This window comes from Monodon monoceros, unplaced genomic scaffold, assembly GCF_005190385.1.
Source record: "Monodon monoceros isolate NGI ecotype Baffin Bay Population unplaced genomic scaffold, NGI_Narwhal_1 Super_Scaffold_9, whole genome shotgun sequence".
Lineage (NCBI taxonomy): Eukaryota > Metazoa > Chordata > Mammalia > Artiodactyla > Monodontidae > Monodon > Monodon monoceros.
In genome coordinates, this window is record NW_021703786.1 from 19,916,922 (window position 1) to 19,943,409 (window position 26,488).

Below are 26,488 nucleotides of genomic sequence, written 5' to 3' on the forward strand. Positions count from 1 at the left end.
TGGGGAAGGCAGAGATAGTCCAAGTCCAGGAGGGGAGAGGGAGGGCAGGGGTGGTCCAGACAGGGATGCATGGGGAAGGCAGAGATAGTCCAAGTCCAGGAGGGGAGAGGGAGGGCAGGGATGGTCCAGACCAGGGAGTTAGGGTATTGGGGACAGAGCTGGTCGAGGCCCAGGGGCAGGGGGAGGGCAGGGGTGGTCCAGACCAAGGTGGGGAGAGGGAAGCAGTGACTCCTTGTCTTTGACTTTCTTTTTCAAATCTGGTTGACGCTCTAGGGGCTCAGGATGGAGCTTGGAGCCTCGGTCAGCCTGGGGTGGGGTGAGTCAGTGTCTTTGGGGCTCAGAGGGCTGCCTACCTCACCCTGACTCCCAGGGCCTCTCATGGACACTGGGCCGTTTCCATCTTACCTCACCGTTGAGGGAAGAAGGCCCTAGAAGCTGATTCCCTAGGCTTGAATCCCAGCTCTACCACTTCTTAGCCTTACGACCATGGGCATGTTAGTTAACCTCTCTGTGCCTCAGTTTCCCCATATGTTAGATGAGGATAACATTAGTATCTATCCCATTGGGTTGTAGTGAAGATCAAATACGATGATACTTGTAAAGTATTTAGAACAGTGCCTGGCGCATACAAGCGCTCATGAAGATTAGAAATCTAGGTGGCTGATCAGGAAGCCGACTAGCACCAGGCTATGGAATTTTGTGACATCGGGGCTCCCCTCCATCTTGTAACCTGCTCCCCCCGAAAGAAAGGCAGCCAACAAACTTCCTCACATCTGTACAGCCCAGTGGTGGGCCCCTTATCTGGGGATCTGGATTTCAGTCTCCTTAAACGGACGGGGATGAACAGAAGGCTCCAGCCCCTCTCAGGCCCTTTCCGTGCTTTGAGATCTTTTGTAAGACCTGAGGCTTGGGCTGGGGACGTGGGAGCCGAGAAGGCTGACTTCTCCTCAGCCCAGACTCTCCTGCCCCTTCCTCTCTTGGAGTCGCTTTCCCTCCAGGCACCTAGCGTCAGGTCTGGAATCCGCACCCGCTACAGTAGCTGGGCACCCAGGCCTGGGAGGGCAGCCATCTTGCTCAGGCCTGGTACGTTGCTATGACAACCTGGAGCCTCCCAGCCCCACTGCAAAGGCCCCTCTGAAAAATTTATCAGGAAAACTTCCGTGTTTAAAAATTAACCATGGGATTGAAATATCAAAGATGAGCTGCTTTGGGCGAGGCAGAGGGCAATGGACTTGAGGGTAGAGGAGCCACGTTCTTTCCCCCTGACAGGATGGCATATGCCCATCATCCCAGCTTCCAGGGGCCCTGCGATCATTTCTAACCCATTCCACCCCTGTCTGCAGCGTACGAGGCCTCCTCCATAAGTTGAGGCTAGGGCCAAGGTAGGGGGACAGGAAGGGAGGGGCCTGCTTCAGCAGGGCCCTGGGGTCACACTGCACCCCGTCTCCTGTTTGCCTTTTTCCCGTGATACTTCTCGGGGCCTCCCTTTAGTTCACCTGTGGGTGAGCGTGGCCCTGCCAGCAGCAGAGAGGGCCTGGCGTGAGGCAGTGGGCAGGCTGAGCTGCCCCTGCCCATCCCTACCGTAGACTGGCCCCAGGGCCACACCAGAGAGGGTGGGCTGGCACCCAGGGAGCCGGGAGGCCTGTGCCCTGGGATGCGTGCTCCTGCCCCTCCCCCCAGGAAAGGAACAGGGTCTTGGAGGAAGATGAGCTTGGAGGAAAGCATCTTCCCCCTAGATCAATGGTACCCACAGCTGCTGGGCCTGGGCCATCCCCTCCCCAGGGCTATTCCCCTTACTGGGGTTTCGCCAGTCCCCCCAGTTCCCACCTTCAGGCCTCCCCAGGTTGACTTCCCTTCTGCCTTCCCCCACTTTCTCTCAGCCTGTCCACCTGGCCCAGGTGAGTTTCGTCATCCCAGCCTTCAACTCAAACTTCACTCTGGACCTGGAGCTGAACCAGTGAGTGTGGCCTTGAGTCTGGGGGAAGGGCAGCCGGCGGGCAGGCTGGCTGGGGCAGGGCACCTGGGTCTGAGCTGTGGTGGGACCCAAACAGGACCCAGCCCCACTGTGACCCGCTCCTTCCTCCTGCCCACTCTGTCTGTTCCAGTCACCTTCTCTCTTCGCAATATGTGGAGCGCCACTTCAGCCGGGAGGGGCCGACCCAGCACAGCACCGTGAGTGCCTTTGGAAGGGGATGGGGAGGTGGTATGAAGGGACAGGTGGCCGGTGGAGATGGGGTCTGGGGTATATTCTACAATCGGGTTGGGCCTGGCCCCTCCAGGATTGGAGTCGGGGTGGCCTGTCGAATGGCATGGAGCCCTCAGCTCCCCTCGCCCAGCTCCAGAGGGCTGACCCCCAGCCAGCCTGTCTGCCAGCATGGAGACATTCCAGGACTCCCACTGCTCCACGCCCAGAATCTTCTGGCAGGGGGCAGTTGGGGCAACACCCCTCTTGCTCAGCACCAAGGCCCTGGGAATTCCGGGCTGCCTGGGACCCCAGGGTCCCATCCCTGAAGGCCCAGGGGTGCAAGCAAAGATGAATGGGTGTCTATAAATAGCCTCGGCCCTCCCCCTCCAGACTGTTCAGTAACTGGAGCACAAGTAATTCTGCAGGAAGCAGAGGGGAGGGGGTGCTCGTCCCCTCTGACCTGTGAGCCAGGAGGACACACGCTGCTCACATTTCCTCAGCCACAGACCATGCGTCCAGGGGTGGTCCACAGAGGCTGTGGCGTCTGTGAACACACCATGTGTGGAATGGTGTGTGTGTGTTGGGGGTGAGTCCATAGCTTTCATCCGATTAAGTGAGCTGATCCGTGGTAAGTGCTTAGAATGGTGCCTGGCACCCAGTAGGTGCTATATGAACATCAGCTATTCTTCTCAAATGAGTCTGCGATCCCTGTACCAGCCCCAACTCATGGTTAAGAGCCACTGATGTGCCCCAAAGTCCTCACGTTGTAGGTGAGGTAAAGCAGGCCCAGAGAGGGCTAGGAACTTGCCCAAGGTGAAACAGCAAATTAGGAGCAGAGCCAGAGCAGAGCCGGGCTCCAGATCCCCAGGTGTATCCAGGGACCGCAGCCCTGCACACGGGGCAGCTTCAGCGGCCCTCACCCGTCCTCCTGCCTTCATGCGGGGAAGGGAGCATGTCCACTCACACTCTCTGCTCCCCCAGGGGGCTGGAGACCACTGCTACTACCAGGGGAGGCTCCGAGGGAACCCGAACTCCTTTGCTGCCCTCTCCACCTGCCAGGGGCTGCAGTGAGTATGGGGAGGGGCAGGGCTGCCGGGATGAGCCTCCAGCCCTGGGGACGGTGGGGAGCTGCGTCTCTCTCGCTGCAGCGGGGTCTTCTCTGACGGGAACTTCACCTACATCATGGAGCCCCACGAGGTGGCCAGGCCTCGGGAAACCCTCCAGGTGAGCCCCTCCCTGGCCCCTCTGACAGCCCTGCCACGCTCGTCCCAATGGCTGTCACCGCAGTGGCCACTGCTGCCTCCTCACCCTCCTGCCTTGGTAACCTCAGCCTCACTGCCCTCCCCCGTGCCCCCAGCTCCAATGTCCCCTCTGTCCCCCAAGTAACCTCCCATCAGGCTCCAGTGTCCTTTGCCCCTGTCTCTCAGGGTGCCCCCAGGTCTTGACCCCGGAATCTGAGCATCTGGGAGATCAGATCCGACATGGGAGCTCTGGCCAGTTCTGGGTCACCCTGGGGTGGGGTGGGGGGAAGGGCTGGAGATGTTCCCCCGCAACTGGGCTCAGAGCAGATCTGGTCGGCCTCCCCAAGAACTAATTTCCCCTCATTGCAGGGACCCCTTCCCCACCTCATTTACCGGACCCCTCTCCTCCCAGCCCCCCTCGGATGCAGGGAACCAGGTAAGGGAGGGAAAATGGGGCTAGGGAGGGGGTCGACTGTGCCCCCCTCACCGGCACCCTCCCCCCAGGCTGCCTGTTTGCTGCCCCTGCCCATTCTGCTTCTCCGAACCGACCAAGGCTGAGAAGGAAAAGGCAGGTATGGGGGCCCGCACAGACCTCCTGCTGCAGAGGCCTCAGGCTGTGGCCGGGAGCAGGAGGTCACCCCCATCCATAGCCGGGGCAAAGGAGGGCTCAGACTGATGTGGCTGGAAGCCAGGGAACCACCTCTGGCAGGAAGCGCCCACCCTAGGCCCTACCCCTAGTGTCTAGGCAAACCGAGGCTGCCTGCCCTGGTACCAAGGCTGGATGGGACCCGCACCAGTGGGGAACCGACACTGTCTCTGGCTGGAGTCCAGCCCCTCCTTGAGTCTGTCTGTGGCTTGGCCACGATGCCAGGCATGGAGGGGACTGATTCCAAGTGCCCACCTCCCCCCCGCCAGGTCCGCCGGGGCCACCCTACAGTGCACAGTGAGACCAAGTATGTGGAACTGATTGTGATCAACGACCACCAGCTGGTACAGTCCCAGGCTGGGAGTAACTTTGGGAGGAGGGGCTGGAAGCAGACTGGCCCTCTGCCCACTCTCTTCTCTCCCAGTTTGAGCAGATGCGACAGTCGGTGGTCCTCACCAGCAACTTTGCCAAGTCCGTGGTGAACCTGGCAGATGTGGTGAGCAGCCCTCCCTTCCCTTTCCTCTCCTCCCACCCCCCACGCCACCGCATGCATCCTCAGGGTGAGCTCTCAAGGGCACCGTCAGCCTCTGACCCCCACTTCCTGGAGGGACAGATTGAGACCTTCCTCCAGCCCTGTTCCCCCACACCCACTCCCACCCTCCAGCCCCCTCCTCATCTTCTCCCCTCCCGGCCCAGATGTACAAGGAACAGCTGAATACCCGCATCGTGCTGGTTGCCATGGAAACGTGGGCAGATGGGGACAAGATCCAGGTGCAGGACGACCTCCTGGAGACCCTGGCCCGGCTCATGGTCTACCGGCGGGAGGGCCTGCCTGAGCCCAGTGATGCCACCCACCTCTTCTCGTGAGTCCCTCACCCCATGATCCCTGCCAGCCTCTGCTGGTGGCTGCGGTGCACAGGGTTACTGAACATGGCTCTGGGCCAGGCACGCTGGCAGGGTGTGGGGACTGGGCTCCCCTTGTACCTACTCCCAGCCATTTGCAGCAGTGGCTGGGCATCTTCCCCTGCATCTTAGGCTCAGGCCCCTTTTCCCTACCACCCGTGGTCTTCCTCTGCCCATAACCTCCCCTTCGTCCCCTCTTCCCCTTTCAAATGGTCCCAGCATCCCTTCCTCAGGGCATCCCTTCCAATGCCCTAGTAGGAAAAAAAAATCTGATAAAAGGTCCTTGCAGTTAGAGATGATCTATTAGGAATCCCTCATTTGGCTTAAGGGCAAATTAATCCAAAGAAGGGAAGGGGATTGCCTGAGGTCACACAGACTGACATGAAGGGCAGAACTCACCTCCTCATGGAGGGCGGGGGGGCTCACCTGTCTCCCCATCAGAGCCCAGGGGAGCCACCACGGGGAAGGCAGTGGGTTCTCCTGACAAGCCTCTCCCTTCCAGGGGCAGAACTTTCCAGAGCACCAGCAGTGGCGCTGCCTACGTGGGGGGCATCTGCTCGCTGTCCAGGGGTGGGGGTGTGAACGAGGTGAGCAGTGTGGGGGGCGTGGCTGGGGTGCCGGGTGGGAAGGAGAGGGGCTGCGAAGGGCATGAGCCCTGTGCCTTTGGGAGGGATGTAGACATCTTTGTGCTCCATCTTCCTCACCCCAAGTATGACAACATGGGGGCCATGGCGGTGACCTTGGCCCAGACGCTGGGACAGAACCTGGGCATGATGTGGAATAAACACCGGAGCTCGGCAGGTATCAGTGAAGACCCTCACACCCCGCCCAGACCCACACTCTAGAGATGAAGAGGGTGTCCACGGGAGGGGGGCGGTTCTTCACCCTCCCTTATATTCACCTGGCTCACCTCTCAGGGGACTGCAAATGTCCGGACAACTGGCTGGGTTGCATCATGGAGGACACTGGGTGAGTTCTTGGGGACAAAACGGGGGAGGATCTTGGGCAAAGGGAGTCCTAGAGCGAGCACTGGGTGACATTCTGGACCCGGTGGCCTCAAGAGACCCAGCTCTCTCTCGGGACCACTCAGAATTCCAGGAAGCACGGCTGTCTGTGGACACTGCATAGGGAGACGCACATTCCCCAGGCTGACGCCCGAATTGTTCAGGCTTGTAGTGCGCACTGTCGCCACTGGGCACCGCCAAAGCCTCATTTGGAGGCACCTTCCCTCCTTGGCGCACAAACCTCCGACTCCCGGAGTCCTGAGGTTTCGGGGAGAAGCCAGGAGCGGCGTCCCCTGCCCACTCCCCCTTGATGGGCAGGCGGGAGGATTCTCATGCAGTGTCCAGGCACATAGATCTTCAGCCTCCTCGAGATGGTGACCGAGTCCGCCGGTGCACCCCATCCCAGTCTTGAGAAGGGACGAGACAGTGGGCTGGCGGGGACTTAGCGGCACGGTCCCCTCATCCCTACCCAGGTTCTACCTACCCCGCAAGTTCTCGCGCTGTAGCATCGACGAGTATAACCAGTTTCTGCAGGAGGGCGGCGGGAGCTGCCTCTTCAACAAGCCCCTCAAGGTACCAGCCCCAGGGCTGGGAACGTGGGAGCGGGGCTTGGGCAGGGTCCCGGCCAGACTCCCGACACCCCTTCCCCGTCCAGCTCCTGGACCCGCCTGAGTGCGGGAACGGCTTCGTGGAGGCGGGGGAGGAGTGCGACTGCGGCTCGGTGCAGGTGCGAGACTAGTGCTGGTGCCAGGTGTGGGGCGGGGAACGCAGGGGTGAGTGCGAGGGAGGGTCTGGGTGGGGAGGGTCAGGGCTCGCCGTCTCCCTGCGTCCCTCAGGAGTGCAGCCGCGCGGGCGGGAACTGTTGCAAGAAATGCACCCTGACTCACGACGCCATGTGCAGCGACGGGCTCTGCTGTCGCCGCTGCAAGGTGAGGGGGACCCGCCGCTGGGACGGGAAGGAGCGGGGACCGGGAAGGACTGGGCTGCGGACGTCCAGATAGGGGGCGGGACTTAAGGAGGAGGAGCCGCTGGAGGCAAATCTGTAGGGGCGGGGCTTGACGCGAAGGAAGCGCCAATGGGGAGGGAGGAGCTGGGCGTGCGGCCCTCTCCGTTCTGTTGAAGGCGGAGCTACGGGGAGTGGGGCGGAGCACCTACTGAGAAGTAGCGGGGTGGGCGGAGCCGTGAACGGACCTGGGGACGGTGCTGAGTGGGCAGGGAGCGGGCGGGGGGCCGGGCCGAGGAGGCGGGAAGACGAGGGGTCAGTGGTTCTTGCTTGAGCCCCGCAATACATCTCTTCCTTAGTACGAGCCGCGGGGTGTGTCCTGTCGAGAGGCCGTGAACGAATGCGACATCGCGGAGACCTGCACCGGGGACTCGAGCCAGGTCCGTCCGTCCCGGCCGCCCTAAGGAGTCCCGAGCGAGGCAACCACTATCCCTATCCGTTTAGCTCTGCTGGGTGACTGTTCTGCGCGCCCCTCCTCTCCGCTGCTGTAGTCGCCGCCGCTGATCAGCCTCAGTTTCTCATCTGAGAAAGGAGTTCTTCATGCCTTCTGGCTTTGCTCCTCCAATCGTTAAACCAGTATTTATAGTCTAGCTGGTGTTCCCAGTGCCTGGCGCAGTGCCTGGTGTCTACTAGGGATCACAGTGGATAATATTATTTAACCTCTAAGTCCTTATTACATACCAGGCATTCAGTCCTCCCAGCCCCGTGAAGGAGGTGCAGGAAACTGAGGGAGACTGGGGAAGCTATGGGACCTGCCAATCCATGTGGTCTGAGTTCCCTCCTCTTGTCCTTGACCTGGAGGAGCCCTGTGACCTGAGCCCCCACCTGGTGGGCCTTTGGCACCCCTTTATTCTTCCCTGGAGCCGACCTCAGCTCCCAGTCCTGGGTCAGCTCTACTCAGTCCAGCCCCTTTCTCCGCAGTGTCCCCCCAACCTGCACAAGCTGGATGGTTACTACTGTGATCATGAACAGGTATGATGGGGTGGAGATTCTACCCCCTCTGGGTCTCTGGCTCAGTGCAGTCTCTTGTCCTCAGTGTCTGTGTCCCTTGTCTCCTGTCTGTCCCTCAGGGCCGCTGCTACGGAGGTCGCTGCAAAACCCGGGACCGGCAGTGCCAGGCCCTTTGGGGCCATGGTGAGTCTGTGGCTGGAGATGGGAGAGGGACCGTGGAATACCTGGAATTGAGAGGCTGGAGCCGGGACAGGCTCTGGCTGAAATGCCTTCCACCAGATGTGCGGCTCCCCAGGATCTCAGGGACCCAGCTGGACTTGGGGTCAGGCCAGTGTTGGAGGTGCAGGCCTGAGGTCCCAGGTGGGTTCTGGAGTGGGTGGGGTGATGCCTGGCATCATCTCCCTACAGTGGCTGCTGATCGCTTCTGTTACGAGAAGCTGAACGTGGAGGGGACAGAACGTGGGAACTGTGGGCGCAAGGGGTCAGGCTGGGTCCAGTGCAATAAACAGTGAGTAGTCAAAGCTCCTGGTTGGGCTTCCCCAGTTTTGGGGCTGGGGCTCTGGGGCTGGGCAGGGTTTTTTCAGAGATGGGGCGGGCTATGAGTCCCAGCGGGAGACTATGTGAAAAATCAGGGGATGGGGAGAGGGCAGATACGAAGTCAGTTGTTGGGTCTGAGGTCAGACTTGGGGCCCACTGTCTCCACACTACCCCAACAGGGATGTGCTCTGTGGCTTCCTCCTCTGTGTCAACATTTCTGGAGCTCCTCGGCTGGGGGACTTAGGGGGAGACATCAGCAGCGTCACTTTCTACCACCAGGGCAAGGAGCTGGACTGCAGGTGTGGGCTGGGACCATGGCCGGGGAAGGGGAGGTTGCAGCCGTGATGGGGCCGGGGGCAAGGGCAGAGGTCGGCTGTGCTGTTCCCCCAGGGGTGGCCACGTGCAGCTGGCTGATGGTTCAGACCTGAGCTACGTAGAGGACGGCACGGCCTGCGGGCCCAACATGCTGTGCCTGGGCCATCGCTGCCTGCCAGCCTCTGCCTTCAACTTCAGCACCTGCCCTGGCAGCGGGGAGCACCGGATCTGCTCCCACCACGGGGTGGGTGCCTGGAGGTCAGGGAGCAGGCGAAGGGCTTACAAGTGGGGACAGGGCCCTGCTCACCTCTACCGGCCCCACCCCACCTCTAGGTCTGCAGCAATGAAGGGAAATGCATCTGTCAGCCAGACTGGACGGGCAAGGACTGCAGTATCCACAACCCCCTGCCCACGTCTCTGCCCACAGGGGAGACGGAGAGATATAAGGGTGAGGCTGGAGCTGGCCAGGGTGGGGCTCCATCTTTCCTGTCCTCCGTGACTGTCCCTGCCAACTGAGCCCTGCCCTCCTCCCTAGGTCCCAGCGGCACCAACATCATCATAGGCTCCATCGCCGGGGCTGTTCTGGTTGCAGCCATCGTCCTGGGCGGCACGGGCTGGGGATTTAAGTAAGACACACACACGGCCCCTGCACCCCCTGGCATCCTCTGGGGTTATCAGAACCCCAGGCTGTTGGAATTGAGGGGGCCTCCCTGAGAGGTTAACCAAACCGGAGCTCGCCTATCACAATCCAAGCCAGCCCACAGCGTCTTGTCTTAACATTTAAAAAAATTGGTTGCTCACATTTAAAAACCCAGGAGATTTTACGTTAAGAATCCTGATTTCCAGCTTCTCTTGAAATGTGAGAAGATGGGGGCCCCCTGTGCTTCAGTGCATCCCAGCCTGGCCACAGAGTGGAGCTGAGCAGGGAGCTGCCCGAGTCCTCAGTCCCCAGGCCCCACCCAGCCTACGGTGCTCTGTGGGCACCCATGTCTGGGGCCCTCGAGCTGGTCTAACCCCTGAGTGTACAGAGGAGGACCTGAGGCTCAGGGTCATGCGTTGAGTTAGTTGCAGTCAGGACTCAAACCCAGGACCCAAGTTCAGTAGGTATTCCTGGTAGCGCTCCCTGGGCCTGTCATTAGCATCTAGGTCCCGGGGCCCCTGGCCCATCTCTGGGGCAAAGGGTCTCCCGGGAGCCAGAAGGCCCCTCCCTGGGAGAAGGAGAAGGTCACAGACGGCTTCTTTTCCTTTCTCTGCCTGTCCTCTCCTTGGCTCCTGAAGAAACATCCGCCGAGGAAGGTATGACCCGACCCAGCAGGGGGCAGTGTGACGCCGGCCACGCCATCCCTCCCGCTGTCCCTGTCTCCTCCATCTCATTCGTCACCTCGCATTCTGTGGATGGGGAGCTGGGGCTGGTTCCTCCACCCTTGCTGTCACTGCTGTCACTACAGGGGTGGGAGAACCCCACTCCAGGAAGTGTCCTCAACTTGCCCCTTGCCCCTTCCTCCAGTCCACCCACCCCCTCAGGCCTTGGTCGTTTAACTCCTGCCCTTCCTACGGCCAGACCACCTCTGGCCCCGTGGACCCTGGAGCTGTGCCCCCGCCCACACAGGCCCCAACCCCTGGGAAGGGAGCCTACGTCTGCGTCCCATCTGTTTTGTCTTTCATGTCACCGCTGTCTGACCTCCCGCCAGATCCCCTCCCTGGCCAGCCTGTGACTTGCCTTCTCCAGGGCCCAGCACTGACCTCCTGGGGCCCAGCTCGAGGGCTCTCCTGGGCCCTGCCTTATATCCTCCCCTGATGCCCCCTCTCCATTCCAGGTCTGGAGGAGCCTAAGTGCCCTCCCCCTCCCTCCGAGCCTGGCGTCCACCATCTCGGCCCTGAACCAGGAGTCTGCCCCCGCCCAGCCACAGAGGGAGGCATCATGCAAATGTCTTCCGGGCTCAGCCCTTCAACCCCCAGCCCTACAGGGGCTTGGGGCCGGGTTGTGGCCCTGCCCTCACACCACCAGGGTGGACCAGGCCTGGAGGGCATTTCCCCCATGGTCCCCCACCCCACCTCATGCAGCTTTGGCCTTGCACACCAACTCTCCCTGTGTGAATGTACCTTCCATCATCACAGATTGCCACAGCTCAAGTTGGGTGGGGGGAGGGCTAGAGGGGTGCCCCAGTGGGGCAGGCAGCCACCAGTGGGCATGGCCTGGGATGGCCCCTCTTCAAAACCTGGCAGCTGGGACCAGGCAGGGTTTAAGCTCTCTGGGACCTAGGGGGAGAGGGCTGACATCTACATTTTTTTTTTTTTTTTTTTTTTACTGAATCTCAACTGATGAATGTAACTTTGGGGGTGCTGGGGCCAGGGCAGTTGTGGGGATGTTTTGACATTTGCAGGAAGGACTGGAGGAGCTGAGGTCTGACCATACCCCCCGTCCCTCCCCTGGGATGGTCACACCTGGAATCTTCTCACTGAACACAGACGTTCCCCAAGCCAGGCAGGGGCCTGGCATCCCTGCTTGCCCCCTCCGCCCAGCCCTGCTGAGCTTGGAGAGAAGTACGAGTGCTGATTCAAACCAAAGCTGCCTGTTCCGTGCCCAAGGCCTAGGTTATGGGTACGGCAACCACATGTCCCAGATTGTCTTCAATTCCAAAACAACCGTCCTGCTGTCCCTGACAGGACACATGTATTGGGGGGACGGTCCTAGAAAATACAGTCCCTAAAATAACATGGCACCTTCCCCCTTTCAAGAAGGGTGATTCTGACTCAGGGTTTAGGTGCCCCCTGGCGTGGCCTGGAGGTTCCCGGCTGGGCCATCTTCCCAGGGAGCACTCTCCCAAGGACGGAAGGCCAGGGGTGGCCCAGTGCCTGGAGGGTTAGGGGCTCTGCCTGTGATGTGCAAGAGGATGTAGGAAAAGGCAAGTCTCATGTTTGATCCTCAGCTTCTAGAAAAGTCCTCAAGTCCTTGTCAAACCCATTCTGCTCCTTAACCCCACTCCAGGGCAGAGTAGTAAGTTTACAGTCGTTTTCCCCATTAGTCCTCTGATCCCCACTGCAGCTGAGCCCGAGACCGAGGCTGGCAGAATTCCTCAGTCCCCCCACAAACACAGTCCTGCCCAGGGCCTTTCCTCATGACCCTCGCTTGGGACAGAGGAGCTGGCTCCTTAACTGCTGAGAAAAAGCCGGCAGGGGCAAGCTGGGGGTCAAGCCACCTTCCGGATGAAAGCCACAAATGAACGGAGCCCGTCTTCCCAGGGATACCCCCACCCAGACCAGCAGGGGTTTCTGAACACCCCAGGGCCTTTGAACTGCCTCCCCCTGGGGCATCTTTGAGGAGGAATCATGGAAGAAATGGCTCCCTGTTTATTTGCACCACCCCTCAGGGCAACCTGGGGACTGAGGCCCACTGACACCCTTTAAGGTGGCTGGATGCAGCTGCAGTGGGGTCCTTGATACTAAGCTCCAGCTGGTACTGCCCAAGTGAGGGGGGTGGATGGGGTACCCCTCTGGCCAGTACTGCCCCACCAGCCATACAAACTGAGGCAGGGGCAGGAGGCTAAGGGCCGGGTTTTGCCCTATTGCTGCGGTACCTTAAGGCATCCTCTGGTGGTACACACGTGCACACAGGTGGCGATGCATCTGGCACAAGCATTTGGATCCACATCTCCGCACAAGTCTGAATACCTCTGCACGCACAGGCATACCTGTGTGTGCGTGCACATGGGGGTGGGGGTGGGCATGTGGAGAACACAAGACTTCCTGTGACCAGTCCACCTGGCTCCCAGCTGTCTGCATCCTCCTGCCCCACCCTGGCAGCGCCCACCCTGGCAGTGCCCAGGGAGGAGTGGAGGCTGCACTGACCTGGGCCTGGAACTGGCTCCATACAGCATCCTGTAAATATGTCATCTGGGGCTCGGGGTGGGGAGGCAGGGACAGGAACATCAATTAAAGATCATGTCCAGGGGCTTCCATGGAGCTCACACCGACTTGTGTCTCTCCTTTCTGTAAATGACCGAGCGGTGGCCCAGGACCCTTCCCTGTCCTCTCTGGCCCAGGAGGGAGTGTGATGACTGGGCACTAAAGGTGGGACGGGAGCACCCAGGACTGGGCTCTGGGAGGCTGGGAGGAAGGGGCGTAGCTTTCCATTCCCAGACCGGAAATAGGCATCGACTGGGTGGAGGGCCTGGCGCTTCCGCTTCCTTGCTCTCCTGACAAAGATAACTGCTGTCTCTGGCTTCAGCAAAGCAGACGGGAGTTGAGTTAGGAAAGCATCTTACCAACAGGCAGAAGACCCAACTTGCCTTTTATGGTTGAAGCCAGAGCAGCCTGTCCTCACCTCCCAAGAGTCCAGAAAGCTGGATAAAACCGCTATCTGGTCCCAAGGGCACCGTGCTCTTGAGCCCGCAGAGAATTTTCTCTTTTCTCACTGTGCCCGGGGCAGGAAGGGGCTGAGCAAGGCCAAGGCTGGGAGTCCCTCCCCCACTGGGGGCCCAGTTTGAGCCAAGAACCTCCTCCTCCCATCCTCCCCTCCAGAGCGTTTTGGGCCTGCAGATATCTTGCTCTGAAAGTCCTGCCTGTTCAGGGGAAAGATAAGATGAGAGAGGTTGGGGCAAGGATGGAGGAAGGGAAGGGTAGAGAAGAGATAAGGGGAGCAAGAAATAGCTGCAGTGGGCAAGGGCCTGGGGAGGGCGAGCAGCTAGAAGCTGCCGGAAGGGCAGGATTCCTAGGACCACCTCCACGTGCAGAGAGAGTAGGGCTCGGGGCAGTGCTGGCCTAAATTCCTGGTCCCCACCCTGTTACGGCATCTCAATCCCCCAGCACATCTGCAACCTCTACCCCCAGACTCCCCCACTGCAGAAGGTCAGCGTTTTCCCCTTGGGTTCACGGGTGAGGCAGCCCGGCAAGAATCGCTCTCAAACCTCAGTCATGACCGGAAGTCTAGGTTTGCCCTCTCTTCTCTGTTCTGGGCTGGAAACCCTGCTTTTAACTTCATTGCTCTGCCTCTCAACTCTGCCAATCCCCGTGCATACCCCTTCTCAGTTCTGGGTCCGTGGTGACCTTCAAACTCGGTCTGATGTGTAGATACAGCTGACACTTCAGGTAGTGAAAAGTGTGGCTGCCGACAGGCACTGGCGGAGGACTCGGGAGGCCCAGCACTTGGCACTTGTAGGTCAGCGCTCAGCCTCAGGCCCAACCCGGAGCCCCACATGTTACCTGCGAGGGTGCACAGAGGTGCAGGAGGCCACGGAGCAGGCGCAGGGGAGGGGGGTGGGCAGCGGGAATGCCGGGGAGGTAGCGCCTCTGATGCCAGCGCACTTCCCATCTGCCCAGGTGCCAGGCTCTGTAGGCTGGAATGGAACAATTAGATCTGGTCCAAACAGATAATCTGAAAAGTACAGACGTCCCCCGTTTTCTGAAAGTTCACTTTATGCCCCTTTGCTTTTACAAGAGACCTACATTAGTACCTGTTTTCTTAACTGAAAGAAATTCGAAGAGGATTTTTACTTCTATTAAAAAAGATGGGGCTTCCCTGGTGGCGCAGTGGTTGAGAGTCCGCCTGCCGATGCAGGGGACACGGGTTCGTGCCCCGGTCCAGGAGGATCCCACATGCCGCGGAGCGGCTGGGCCCGTGAGCCATGGCCGCTGAGCCTGCGCGTCCGGAGCCTGTGCTCCGCAACGGGAGAGGCCACAGCAGTGAGAGGCCCGTGTACCGCAAAAAGGGCTTCCCTGGTGGCGCAGTAGATAGGAGTCTGCCTGCCAGTGCAGGGGACACAGGTTCTATCCCTGGTCTGGGAAGATCCCACATGCCGCAGAGCAACTAAGCCCGTGCACCACAACTACTGAGCCTGCGCTCTAGAGCCCACGAGCCACAACTACTGAGCCCGCGCGCCACAACTACTGAAGCCCGTGAGCTCTAGAGCCCATGCTCTGCAGCAAGAGAAGCCACCACAATGAGAAGCTCGTGCACCGCAAGGAAGAGTAGCCCCCACTGGCCACAACTAGAGAAAGCCCGCGTGCAGCAGCAAAGACCCAACGCAGCCAAAAATAAATAAATAAAATTAAAAAAAGAAAAAAGATGAAAGGCGAAAATAGCGTTCAGCATGTTTGCAACAGCCCTTATAGAGGCCTTGAGCACCCCAAGCAGAGAGAGTGGCACTGCCAAGCTCCTTCCCCAAGAACCACACTCAGCACCAAGCTGCCAATGCACTGTGAGCATTGGTGCTTTATCGTGTTATTTTGTGCGTTCGTTAGCAGGATGTATCCTAAGGTAATTGCTTCTTTGCTGTACTCCATTTTGGCTTATGAAGGTTCTCCTAGGAACGCTCTACTTTCAGATGGTGGGGGAAACCTGTACTTACTTGGGTTTCAGAACATGTCAGGCAGTTCTGGTAGAGTGGTGCCTAAAGAGTGTGACGTGGAACCAGAAATTAAACTTACTGTGAAGACCACCTATTGCAGAACTTCCCTGGCGGTCCGGTGGTTAAGCCTCCGCGCTTTCACTGCTGGGGGTGCCGATTCCATCCCTGGTCGGGGGAACTAAGATCCTACATGCCTAATGGTGCAGCTACAATTAAAAAAAAAAAAGACCACCTATTGCAAGGAATTCCCAGGTATCTGATTTTTCAAAAGTAGAAACAAAAAAGCAGATAAAATCACTGCCCCAGACTGTCTCTGAGTCTCACTCCCTAAACCAGCACCCACCTGTTGAGGATTTCTGGGTGAATCATGGGTGCAGATTTCAACTCCCTGTTCTATTTATTCAGGCTAATGTGTGGGTCCCCTTGGTGCCCTCATGAGTTGGAGGTGGCCGGGATGGAGAGCTGGGGACGTTAGCACCTTGAATTTGCTCAGAGCTTCCTTGTGGAGTTGAAGAAATGATTACAAATTCATTCTGGCTCATCCCAGTGTCCAACAGAATTGAATGCAGCCCACAGAAACAAGCTATGTATGTATTTTAAAATTTTCTAGTAGCCCCATTAAAAAAAGAAACAGGCAAAGTTAATATTAATGCATTTTACTAAATCCAGTATATCCCAAATAATCTCAATTCAACATGTAATCAACAAAATCACTGAGATGTTATATTGGGTTTGGGGTTTTTGGGGGGGTTCATTTGTTTTTTGCCCTCTGCCTTTGAAATCGGGAATGTATTTTCACTTAAAGCACATCTTAGTTTGGACCAGTGGAGTTTCAAGTGCTCAACTGCTACCTGTGTCCAGTGGCTCCCAGAGCGGACAGCGTAGGTTCAGAAAATAACTAACATTACTAAGTTGCAATATCTAAACCCAGGCAACTTGGAAATCAGGCAAGGACAGAAGAGAGGAAACAAATTACAGCAAGAAAGACTTGGATCAGCTGCAGTAGACAAGATCTCGTGAATGAGGTCAGAGGGATCCTGTGTGTACCTTTCTAGAAGGCGAGAGAGAGGCTAGGATGACTTTGGCAGGGTTGGGGAATTTTTTCTTTTTCTTATAAATTTATTTATTTTGTCTTTGTTGCGGTGCGGGGGCTTCTCATTGTGGTGGCTTCTCTTGTTGCGGAGTATGGGCTCTAGGTGCATGGGCTTCAGTAGTTGTGGCTCACGGGCTCTAGAGCGCAGGCTCAGTAGTTGTGGCGCACGGGCTTAGTTGCTCCACGGCGGACCGGGGCACAAACCCGTGTCCCCTGCACTGGCAGGCGGATTCTTAACCACTGCACCGCCAGGGAAGTCCCAGGATTGGGGAATTTTAACTTAACCTAGATTGAGAGATCTAAATGTGTCCTGCCCTCAGAGCGGCTCTGGCCCCCGGGCACTTGCTGTAGGTACAGTCAGACTTCTATCAACCTGTTCAGAAGGTCAGCGGGAGACAGGCAGCCCCGGCCCCGAGGCTCAGTGCTGATGACGACTCTTCTTGCCGAAAGGACTTCAAGGGCTGTCAGTAATGGCTTCAGCTTCAACATTTGGCCTTTGAAGATGGAGATTAATTCTCATTTCTTAAGATGCTACAGATACATTTAAGGGAGTGAGATCTCTGCACCCCAGGCTCACACAGACCCCCAGGAGCTCCCGCCAAGCCCAGGAACCCTCCGCACCCCAACCTTAGCTCCACATTCACAGTGGCTCTTCAGGCCTCCTGGTGTTGAAAGCAAGGTGGGAAATAAACGTCAATCGGTGCTGTGGTTCAAACTATCACTGTTCTTTTATGACCTTACAACCTGGACGCCATCCCTGGTGACAGTTCCTGAAAGGTGTGGCGACAGCCCTTGGGGCAGGAGTCCTCAGGAGGACTTGCTGTCGCCTGAACTTGGGAGAATTATCTCCCTACTTCCTGAACTTGATGAGGCTGTGAAGCCCTGGATCCCATCCCCCACGCAGTGCTGCATTCCAGCTCAGCTGTAAGGAGATGAGGCACACTTGGTCCCCCAGAATGCCAACAGAGCATCCCTGATGCTGGACTGCCCTTTGCTCTTGCAAAGAGCTCTTCACAAAAAAAAAAAAAAAAGAGCTCTTCACGTGGTCCGTCTGACCACGAATTGAGACCCAGCCTGACCCACCCCCCGGGAAGGGACGCCGGCCGTGTTCGGTACACTCACGGCCCCAGGGCAGCCCGGACCACTGGGCTCAGGCCTCGCGCCCCCACTGCCGTCTTGGGCTCTGAAGTGTTACCTGCTGCTCCCTGCAGTTCCCCACCCCGGCCCCTCAGGGACAGTCCTGGCCTTCAGCCACCTGAACCCCTGCCCACTTGGCAGCCTACATGCTTCCTGACAAGTGTCTGACCAACTGCCAACCTCTATTCTCCCCAAGAGCTGTCTGCTCCTCCCTGGCAGCTGGAGTGCCCACTTGGGTTTAAAAATAAACTCATGCTCTGCCTTTCTTCAGCCTGACCCCTGTAACTTCCTCCAGGTTAAGCCTGATCCTGGCAGCTGCTGAAAGTACGGGGCCTCCATCACCCCAGAGGCCACCGCAGGAACGCGTTCCAGCGTCTCCACTGAGGACAGACCGTATGAAGTTTGTCCCAGAAAACTCTGTTTTGTCATGAGATGATTGTCAGTTCTCTGGGGGTCATTCCCAGGTTGAGGTGTGGTTGAGGGCACAGGGGTAGGGTGGTGGGAAGCAGGGCTGATCTTAGGGGGAGAGAGACTCTCAGGCTTGCCCAGGTTGACATCATTACAAAACCGTAGTCTCGAAAACAACCTAAATGTCCATCGACAGATGAATGGATAAAGAAGATGTGGTACATATATACAATGGGATACTACTCGGCCATAAAAAAGAATGAAATAATGCCATTTGCAGCAACACGGATGCAACTAGAGATTATCATACTAAGTGAAGTAAGTCAGAAAGAGAAAGAGAAATACAATATGACATCACTTATATGTGGAATCTAAAATATGACACAAATGAACCTATGTACGAAACAGAAACAGACTCTCGGACATAGAGAACAGACCTGTGGTTGCCAAGGGGGAGGGGATTGGAGAAGCGATGGGGTGGGAGATTGGGGTTAGCAGACATAAGCTATTATGTATGGAATGGATAAACAATAAGGTCCTCCTGTATAGCACACAGAGCTATATTCAGTATCCTATGATAAACCATAATGGAAAAGAATAAAAAAAGAATACATATATGTATAATTGAATCGCTTTGCTGTACAGCAGAAATTAACACAACATTGTAAATCAACTCTACTTCAATTAAAGAAATAGGTAAAATTTAAAAAACCAAAACCAAAAAAAACACAGTAGTCTCCCACCTGAGCTGGGTGCTCGCAGCGGCAGCACAGGCACGCCTGCATTTGCCTGGTCGATGCTTTCCTCTCCCCGTCACTTAATCCCACCTCCTTTGCTCCCGACAAACTCATCCCATCCCACCCCTTCTCACCCAGATAACCACAAGCCTCCTACTTCACTCTCAAACTGAAACCCCACTCTTAAGCCCTACCAGGGTCCCACTTGCATTCTTACCAGTGTTCTTGAGTCCTTCCTCCCAAAGGTCAATCCCTCTTTACCTAGAACCACAACCCCCCCACCTTCTCAGGACATCATTCTGCCATTAATTTTTATTTTTTTTAAGTTTTACTTATTTATTTATTTTAGTTGCGGCACGTGGGATCTTCGTTGCAGCACGTGAATTCTTAGTTGCGGCATGCATGTGGGATCTAGTTCTCCGACCAGGGATCAAACCTGGGCCCCCTGCATTGGGAGCGCAGAGTCCTACCCACTGGACCACCAGGGAAGTCCCCATTCTGTCATTTACTAATCCTCTCCCCTGATATCTTCTACTTCTTTCCAAACTCAAGACCTTTCCATCTTTAAAAACAAAACCACCACCACCAGAACACCCCTGGCTACCAGCCCTGAATCTTCACAGCCACACTTCTTTTTTTCTTTTTTTTTTAATAAATTCATGTATTTATTTATTTTTGGCTGTGTTGGGTCTTCATTGCTGCACGCGGGCTTGTTGCGGTGCGCAGGCTTCTCATTGTGGTGGCTCCTCTTGTTGTGGAGCGTGGGCTCTAGGCACAAGGGCTTCAGTAGTTGTGGCACCACAGCCACACTTCTTGATAGAATTGGCTGCTCCTACCATCACATTTCCTCATCAATCATCCAGGGCTTCCCTGGTGGCGCAGTGGTTGAGAGTCCGCCTGCCGATGCAGGGGACACGGGTTCGTGTCCCTGTCCGGGAAGATCCCACGTGCCGCGGAGCGGCTGGGCCCGTGAGCCATGGCCGCTGAGCCTGCGCGTCCGGAGCCTGTGCTCCGCAACGGGAGAGGCCACAACAGTGAGAGGCCCACGTACCGCAAAAAAAAAAAAAAAATCATCCAGTCCTTGGAGCAAACACTGGAGGTTGTCAACTCCAAATCCATCTCCTTCTCTATCCCATCATCCGGACCCTGGCAACGGTCAACTCCACTCCTCCAGCCACGCCCTCTCCAGTCGCTCCTCAACGCGGAGCTCTGGCTCACCTGCCTGTTCCCTACGTGCCTTTCCTGCTCACTTCAAGTCCACCTTCCCCCTAGACTCCAACCTTGGGAATCTCTTTCAGTCTCTTGAAGTTTTTCAGGACCTTCTCCCCATTTATGACGTGACCCTCATTTTATCCAGCTAACTCCTATTCATCATTTAGGTCTCAATGGATGTGGCTTGCTCCAGAAAGACACCTGGGTTGGGTGTCTCCCCCACATGTTCTTGGAACACTTGTTCTCCTTCCTAGATCAGAGCACTCAGCACACTCCATCACACTAGCCTGTCCACGCATGCTTCCCACCCCTCCAGACAGCATCAGCTCCATGACGGGTGGGCAGAGCCTGCCTTTCACAGTATCATATTCCCAGCACGTAATCTGATGCCTGCAATATTCATGGTGCTTAGTGTTTGTCAAGTAAAAAAAAGCAGTGCCTCCAAAGACTAAACTGGCCTGGATTGGATGGTTGTGCACTGGGCTAGGGAAAAAAATAGGAAACATACAACTGGACCTGAAAATCCAGACTGGCTCACAACTGTCCTGCTTTTTTGTTTTTTTTTTGTTTTTCTCGGCCACACAGTGGAGTCTTAACCACTGGCCCACCAGGGGAGCCCCTGTCGTGTTGAACTGGGGTTTAATCTGGAATGTGAATGATCTTTGGGGTGTGAGAGCAAAACAGTTTCATTTGAGACATACCCCACAGCAGGTGTTCACTGTGGAAATTTCTTCCCCAATGCACAACAGAAAGAATAACTGACTTGTTACTGTAAAAAAGAATTGGGATTATATTCCCAATCCCACACCCTCTCCCTCAACCATATTTCCTCTGAGCCTTTCCAGGTTTATTGGTGGAAACACCATTCGTCCCACCAAGTATCCTCATGTATGAAGCTTTAGAACTCACAGCCCCTAGTTAGTAAGGGCTTACAGTGGGCCGGGCACTGGTGCAGCATCTCAGGTGATACACTCACCAAATACAGGTCTATTTTAGCCCCACTTGACAGATAAGGAAACCCAGCCTTAGAGGACACGCCCCCTTGAACCCACTATGTTGCTTGTAACGTTCATCTGACCCTGTTAACTTTGATGTAAAGCTCCTATTTTCTACAACTCTGTAAAGGCACTCAGGGAGTCTCGTTTTCTGTCTTTTTGCAACTTCTGCAGAGTTTTTTCCTATGTGGGGTTACCTAACATCCTTGTTGGGGAGGACGCTAATACATGACACCCTGTGCAGTTGCCGTGGCCCAGAGCGGAGACGGTGGAGTTATGAGGTAGAACAGGCCTGCTGCTCCAACACAAGAGCCGGCCACTAGCTTCAGAGGATCTCCATGGGTTCTTCCCTTTTCTGAGTAATTCATAAACTTCAAAGATTTATAGTGTTTACTTACTAAAATACTTGCCCAGCCCCTCCAGGAGCTTCAGGGGAAAGAATAAAAGAAAAAAATCCTAATAATCAGTGTTGTTGAAAGGGGGATGGAGACTAAAATCTTGTTTATTCAGACAGAACTGCAGAGTCAGGAAATGAGAGGGACTTGAGAAAGTATCTGTCCAACTTCCCGCTTGATTCCTGCTGCAAAACCCCCAGTTTAGCCTTCGTATGAATTACAATGATGGGAAACACACCACCTCAAAACCCTAGAGATTCTTTATCAGAAAACTTAAATTGTAACCACCTTCTGCCTCCCTCTGATTCCTCCTTACTGGTGTCCTCTTATCTTCCTAGGACTGTCCTTTTTTTTTCTCGTCCCGCTGCATGCGGGATCTTAGTTCCCTGACCAGGGATCGATCCGGTGTCCCCTGCGGTAGAATCCCAGAGTCCTAACCACTGGATCACCACGGAATTCCTAGGCGAGTCCTTTAACTGCGAGGACTGCTCCTACTTCCCCAGTGCAAGTCTTCTCTCCCTCAAGCTAAAGATCCTTTCAGATACCTTAAGTGCCCTTCACGGGCCAGGGACCCAGGTCTTGCCCTGTCCTGTTATTCTCCTCTGGACATGCCCCAACCTACCCATGTTCCTCCTAAAGCACGTTGCCCAGAAACAGAGAAGACTCCAGTGTCACGACCAGTACAGCCAGAGCAGTGGGCCCAATACCATCCTTGATGAGGAAACCTCACTTCTACAGAAGCAGTAACTGTGCTCTGATCAGACCACATCAGAAATGCGTATTTACTGGCCTTCATCTTACCATGATTTGGCCTAAATCTGTAGATGTTAAATCTGAGAAAGTTTTGGGGGCTAAATTTAATAATAGCTTTTAGTTTTTAGGAAAGAGCCAAAACTACATGTCAATCCTTGTTCAGAGGATGTATTATACGAAGACACTAGAAATTACGAAATTACGCTCGGAGAGACAGCTGAAGACCCCCCATCAAGCACCTGCATGGTCTTCGCTTTTGGTAAGCGCTTGCAAATTCACTTCTGGGAAGCTCTCTCTCCTGTTCTCGAGAACACGGTGTTGAGGGTTGCTAGGAGCATAAAGTATAAAACTGAAGGCATCCAGCAAAGCAGGTCTACAAATGCTAGTGTGAAAAGTGCTCCAAGATGTAGGAAGTGAAAAAATAAGACATGGAGGTGTCTATAGGATGACACCTCATACATAGACTGATATACGCACAGGAGAAACCTGTGTAGAACTCACAAAAACAGACCAGCATTTTTACACTTGGGGAGAAAAACTATTGGGAAAGGGATATTTACTCTTCACCCACTTAACACATTTTGGTACATTGAATTTTTGTTTGTTTTTGTTTTTTTCTTCTTTTGCGGTACACGGGCCTCACTGTTGTGGCCTCTCCCGCTGCGGAGCACAGCTCCGGACGCGCAGGCCCAGTGGCCATGGCTCACGGGCCCAGCCGTTCTGCGGCACGTGGGATCCTCCCGGACCGGGGCACGAACCCGTGTCCCTTGCATTGGCAGGCAGACTCTCAACCACTGCACCACCAGGGAAGCCCCGGTACTTTGAATTTTTAAGACATGTGCACGTGTATTACTTTTTAAAAAATATATAAATGTACGTATTTATTTATTTTTGGCTGCGTTGGATCTTTGTTGCCATGCGCGGGCTTTCTCCAGTTGCGGCGAGCGGGGGCTACTCTTCGTTGTGGTGCATGGGCTTCACATTGCGGTGGCTTCTGTTGCTGTGGACCACGGGCTCTAGGCACGTGGGCTTCAGTAGTTGTGGCACACGGGCTCAGTAGCTGTGGCTTGCAGGCTCTAGAGCGCAGGCTCAGTTGTTGTGGCACACGGGCTTAGTTGCCCTGCGGCATGTGGGCTCTTAGTTCCCTGATCAAATGCATGTCCCCTGCACTGGAAGGTGGATTCTTAACCACTGGACCCAGGGAAGTCCCTACTCTTCCTACTCTTCTAGCTATTTCCCGGGATCATAGCCAACAACTCAAAGGGCTGGCTTGAGCAGCTGCTCACTGCCTTGGGTCAATTAAGATAAAGGAAAAGCAGTTCCTACCCCACACTATGTGTCTTCTGGGTCAACAAGCCCCCCAAAGCAGACCACTGGAACTAAACACCATAATCACAAGCTGGTCTATAATCACAACTGGTTCAAAAGCTGTAGCTCAGGCTTCCCTGGTGGCGCAGTGGTTAAGAATCCGCCTGCCAATGCAGGGGACACGGGTTTGAGCCCTGGTCCGGGAAGATCCCACATGCCACGGAGCAACTAAGCCCGTGCGCCAAAACTACCGAGCCCGCGCTCTAGAGCCCGTGCTCCACAAGAGAAGCCGCCGCAATGAGAAGCCCGTACACCACAACGAAGAGTAACCCCCGCTCGCCGCAACTAGAGAAAGCCCGTGTGCAGCAACAAAGACCCAACGCAGCCAACAATAAATTTATATTTTAAAAAAAAGCTGTAGCTCCTTTGTCTGTGATCATTTCCCCATTTGAATGTGAAGTAAACAATCCACTGACAATTTGCACTCACTCTGTTTCCAGGGCTTTTGGCATTAAAAGTGTCTTACGGAGCCCAAATCCTTGTGCAGACCCCTCTGCAGTCAGAAGTTGAGGCCTGTCATTGCTCTCTACAGCACCTGGGTACAGGATCGAACATCAGTCTCTGCCTGCTGGGCAGAAGCCACAGCTGCAACACGCTTTCAGGAAAATGGGCCAGGCTGAAGGAGCTCCCTGTCAGTGTTTTTCAGTGTTTCCAGAGCAAAGATAAAATTTCACTTTCACGGGACTGACTGTACAAACTAAAAATAAAATTGAAAAAAGCTATCTAGTTCTGTATCATTTTTCCCCATGGTCAGGTCCCATTCAGGTCACTGGCTATGCACCGAAATCGGTTATGAACAGTTGCTTGGTTCTGCCTTGCCTGGAGTTTAAGGCTGTCAGCCAGCCCATACCCTGTGTGATGGCCCCGCAGAGCAGAGCAGACAAGGATACTTGGGGGAGGTTTGGCCGAGGGTAAAGAGGGAATCCGGTCAGCTTTTCCTTGAGGCACTAGCAGTGGGCTTCCATAGGTTTTCTTTCACAATCCCTGAATCTCGTTTAAAGTAGGCATAGCATGTCAAGGGCAGGGCAAGGAAGTGCCGTGCCATTTCCTCAGGATTGAGAGGGCAGGAGAGAAAACCAACTGACAGCGGATGCGTGTTACCATGTCATCATCTTTTTCCTTTTGTTTTCCAACCCTGAGTCACTTCCTATTTCTAATTTCCTCAAAGATGTTATAAAATGTAGGGTGGAGAAACTCCAAAGTAAAGACACCAAACTCGTTCATATACAAGGTGGGATGGTTCTTGGTCTAGTCATAGTCATAAGCCAGAAGTCCTGAGTGCATATTGGAGGATGTTTTGAAAATTTATGCTTGTGGGGGAGGGATAAATTGGGAGATTGGAATTGACATACACACACTACTATATATAAAACAGATAACTAATAAGAACCTAGTGTATAGCACAAGGAACTCTTCTCAATACTCTGTAATGACCCATATGGGAAAAGAATCTAAAAAAGAGTGGATATATGTGAACGTATAACTGATTCGCTTTGCTGTACAGCAGAAACACATTTTAAATCAACTATACTCCAATAAAAAACACTTATGTTTAAACATCTAGTTGGAGACAGCATTCTTCCCAGCGGCCCCCGCCCCTCCCCCAAATCACTTACGGACTAACCCACTGATTCCAGATGAGAGTCTGCAGTCCTCCACTCCAGACAGCCATCAACCTGAGCTGGCACGTGAGATGACATTCATGTGCTATGTCAGGTTTAAACCTCCTTGAACAGAGATCATTCAAAACAATCCCCCTCTCACTTTTATTCTGGCCCACGCTTCATGTTTTCATTTTTTTCCTAAGTGGTTCTCAAACCTCAATATACATAAGAACTACCTAGAGAGAATTTTTGGGTGATGTCACTATTCTGTATCTTCCGGTGGTAGTTGCTCAATGCATGCATTTGTAACTATACACTAAAAAGGGTGAATTTTACATCATGTAAATTACACCTTAATAAAAGATTAAAAATCACCTGGAGAACTTATTAGTTCTTATTGTAGGCCTCAGATGGGTCCAAGGAACCAACATCTTAATAGGAATTCCCTGTTACTTCTTCATAGGTGGTCCAAGGGTCACATCTGGAAAAAATGCTGTCAACACTGCAAGGTCCAGCCAGCTGGATCCACCCCCTGCCACAGTGAGAGCCCCACTAGTATCTGCTTCTGCACTTCGCTAGGAAAAGAACATAGGATGCTGGCTTAAGCCACTGCGCAATCAACGTGCAGACCTGGGTTCTGTTCTCAGCTCCGCCTCAACCCCCCATCCCTTATGCCCCTGTGTAACATGCTTCCAACTCGAAATAACTAAAGGAGGCAAACCCTAAAAGTATTACACGTTAAGATTGGTATAAGCCCTTAAAACCTTAGAAATATTGTTTTAATCTCTATGTAGCAAAGAAAACAGACTTTAACTTTGACGCAACACCCTTTTCCAGGTACTAATATCTGTTCTGATGGCAAATCTGCCAAAGAATCCACTTTCCGAACTAGCAGTGACTTAACAGCTCCAGCAGCTTTCAAACAGCTCACAAGTTTATTACCAAATATGGTTGGCTGAGCAGTTTACAATCTGTGCCGCTGAGGGTGGGCTTGACGCATGACCTATTCTGTCACTCAGTCAGCTATTCTGTGTCTGGGGTAACAGAGGGCATTGTTGGAATAAATGCTACCCTCTCCTTAGCCCTCTCCCACATCCTCTATTCTCACAAAGTGGATTAGTCACACCAAGACTGGTCTACATCTGTGAGGAGCATCTTTCTCAGAAGGCACTCCTCTTCTCCAGGCCTCGAGAACCAAAGGGAGCCAGAGAGCGGGTATGTTGCCGGTTTCTGTGCTTAGACCTTAGCCTCCACCCTTAAGGCCACCTACCCCTCCCAGACTGTGATGCCACAAACACGCCAAATCCTTTTAGCCACAGCCATCCCAGAGGAGTTCTAACCCAGCTATGAAAAAAGGGCGTCTTTTGAGCCCAAACCTCTACTTGGAAAATTTCCTGCTCACGTATTTCCACTGAGATCAACTTACAGGTGAAGGTATGCGAAGAGATTTTCGTATCAGGTTTTCTGCGTAAACCATTAAGCTCTCGGGCACTATTTGACACAAAGAACGGGGTAAAAATCCTGAATGTGACACCTGGCAGTTGAGTTTTCAGGTTTGGAAAAAGATGCACAGACCACGAATGAATCTTCTAAACTGTATTTGGAACTGACAAAAACATCTGGAACTGACAAAAACATCTGGAACTGACAAAAA

General features: G+C 54.6%; 1 protein-coding gene across 4 annotated transcripts in view; it reads left to right on the forward strand.

Moving 5' to 3' along the window:
* Positions 1–12,757, forward strand: part of ADAM11 (ADAM metallopeptidase domain 11) — a 20,012-nt gene extending 7,255 nt beyond the window's left edge. The window contains exons 3-27 of one of the 4 annotated variants that reach the window (XM_029212046.1): positions 1,881–1,957; positions 2,106–2,172; positions 3,167–3,252; positions 3,334–3,409; positions 3,796–3,862; positions 3,931–3,994; positions 4,342–4,416; positions 4,497–4,568; positions 4,769–4,935; positions 5,478–5,562; positions 5,686–5,776; positions 5,893–5,944; positions 6,453–6,552; positions 6,635–6,706; positions 6,816–6,908; positions 7,282–7,362; positions 7,904–7,954; positions 8,053–8,116; positions 8,342–8,441; positions 8,650–8,769; positions 8,861–9,029; positions 9,119–9,233; positions 9,321–9,411; positions 10,064–10,081; positions 10,603–12,757. In XM_029212046.1, coding sequence (XP_029067879.1) covers positions 3,849–3,862; positions 3,931–3,994; positions 4,342–4,416; positions 4,497–4,568; positions 4,769–4,935; positions 5,478–5,562; positions 5,686–5,776; positions 5,893–5,944; positions 6,453–6,552; positions 6,635–6,706; positions 6,816–6,908; positions 7,282–7,362; positions 7,904–7,954; positions 8,053–8,116; positions 8,342–8,441; positions 8,650–8,769; positions 8,861–9,029; positions 9,119–9,233; positions 9,321–9,411; positions 10,064–10,081; positions 10,603–10,618 — 1,710 coding nt within the window. In that variant the 5' untranslated portion in view covers positions 1,881–1,957; positions 2,106–2,172; positions 3,167–3,252; positions 3,334–3,409; positions 3,796–3,848 and the 3' untranslated portion in view covers positions 10,619–12,757. Of the gene's footprint in view, positions 1–1,880; positions 1,958–2,105; positions 2,173–3,166; positions 3,253–3,333; positions 3,410–3,795; positions 3,863–3,930; positions 3,999–4,341; positions 4,417–4,496; positions 4,569–4,768; positions 4,936–5,477; positions 5,563–5,685; positions 5,777–5,892; positions 5,945–6,452; positions 6,553–6,634; positions 6,707–6,815; positions 6,909–7,281; positions 7,363–7,903; positions 7,955–8,052; positions 8,117–8,341; positions 8,442–8,649; positions 8,770–8,860; positions 9,030–9,118; positions 9,234–9,320; positions 9,412–10,063; positions 10,113–10,602 lie in introns of those variants that run through there. The other 3 variants (XM_029212045.1, XM_029212047.1, XM_029212044.1) reach the window with 3 other exon arrangements.
* Positions 12,758–26,488: the final 13,731 nt, after the last annotated feature.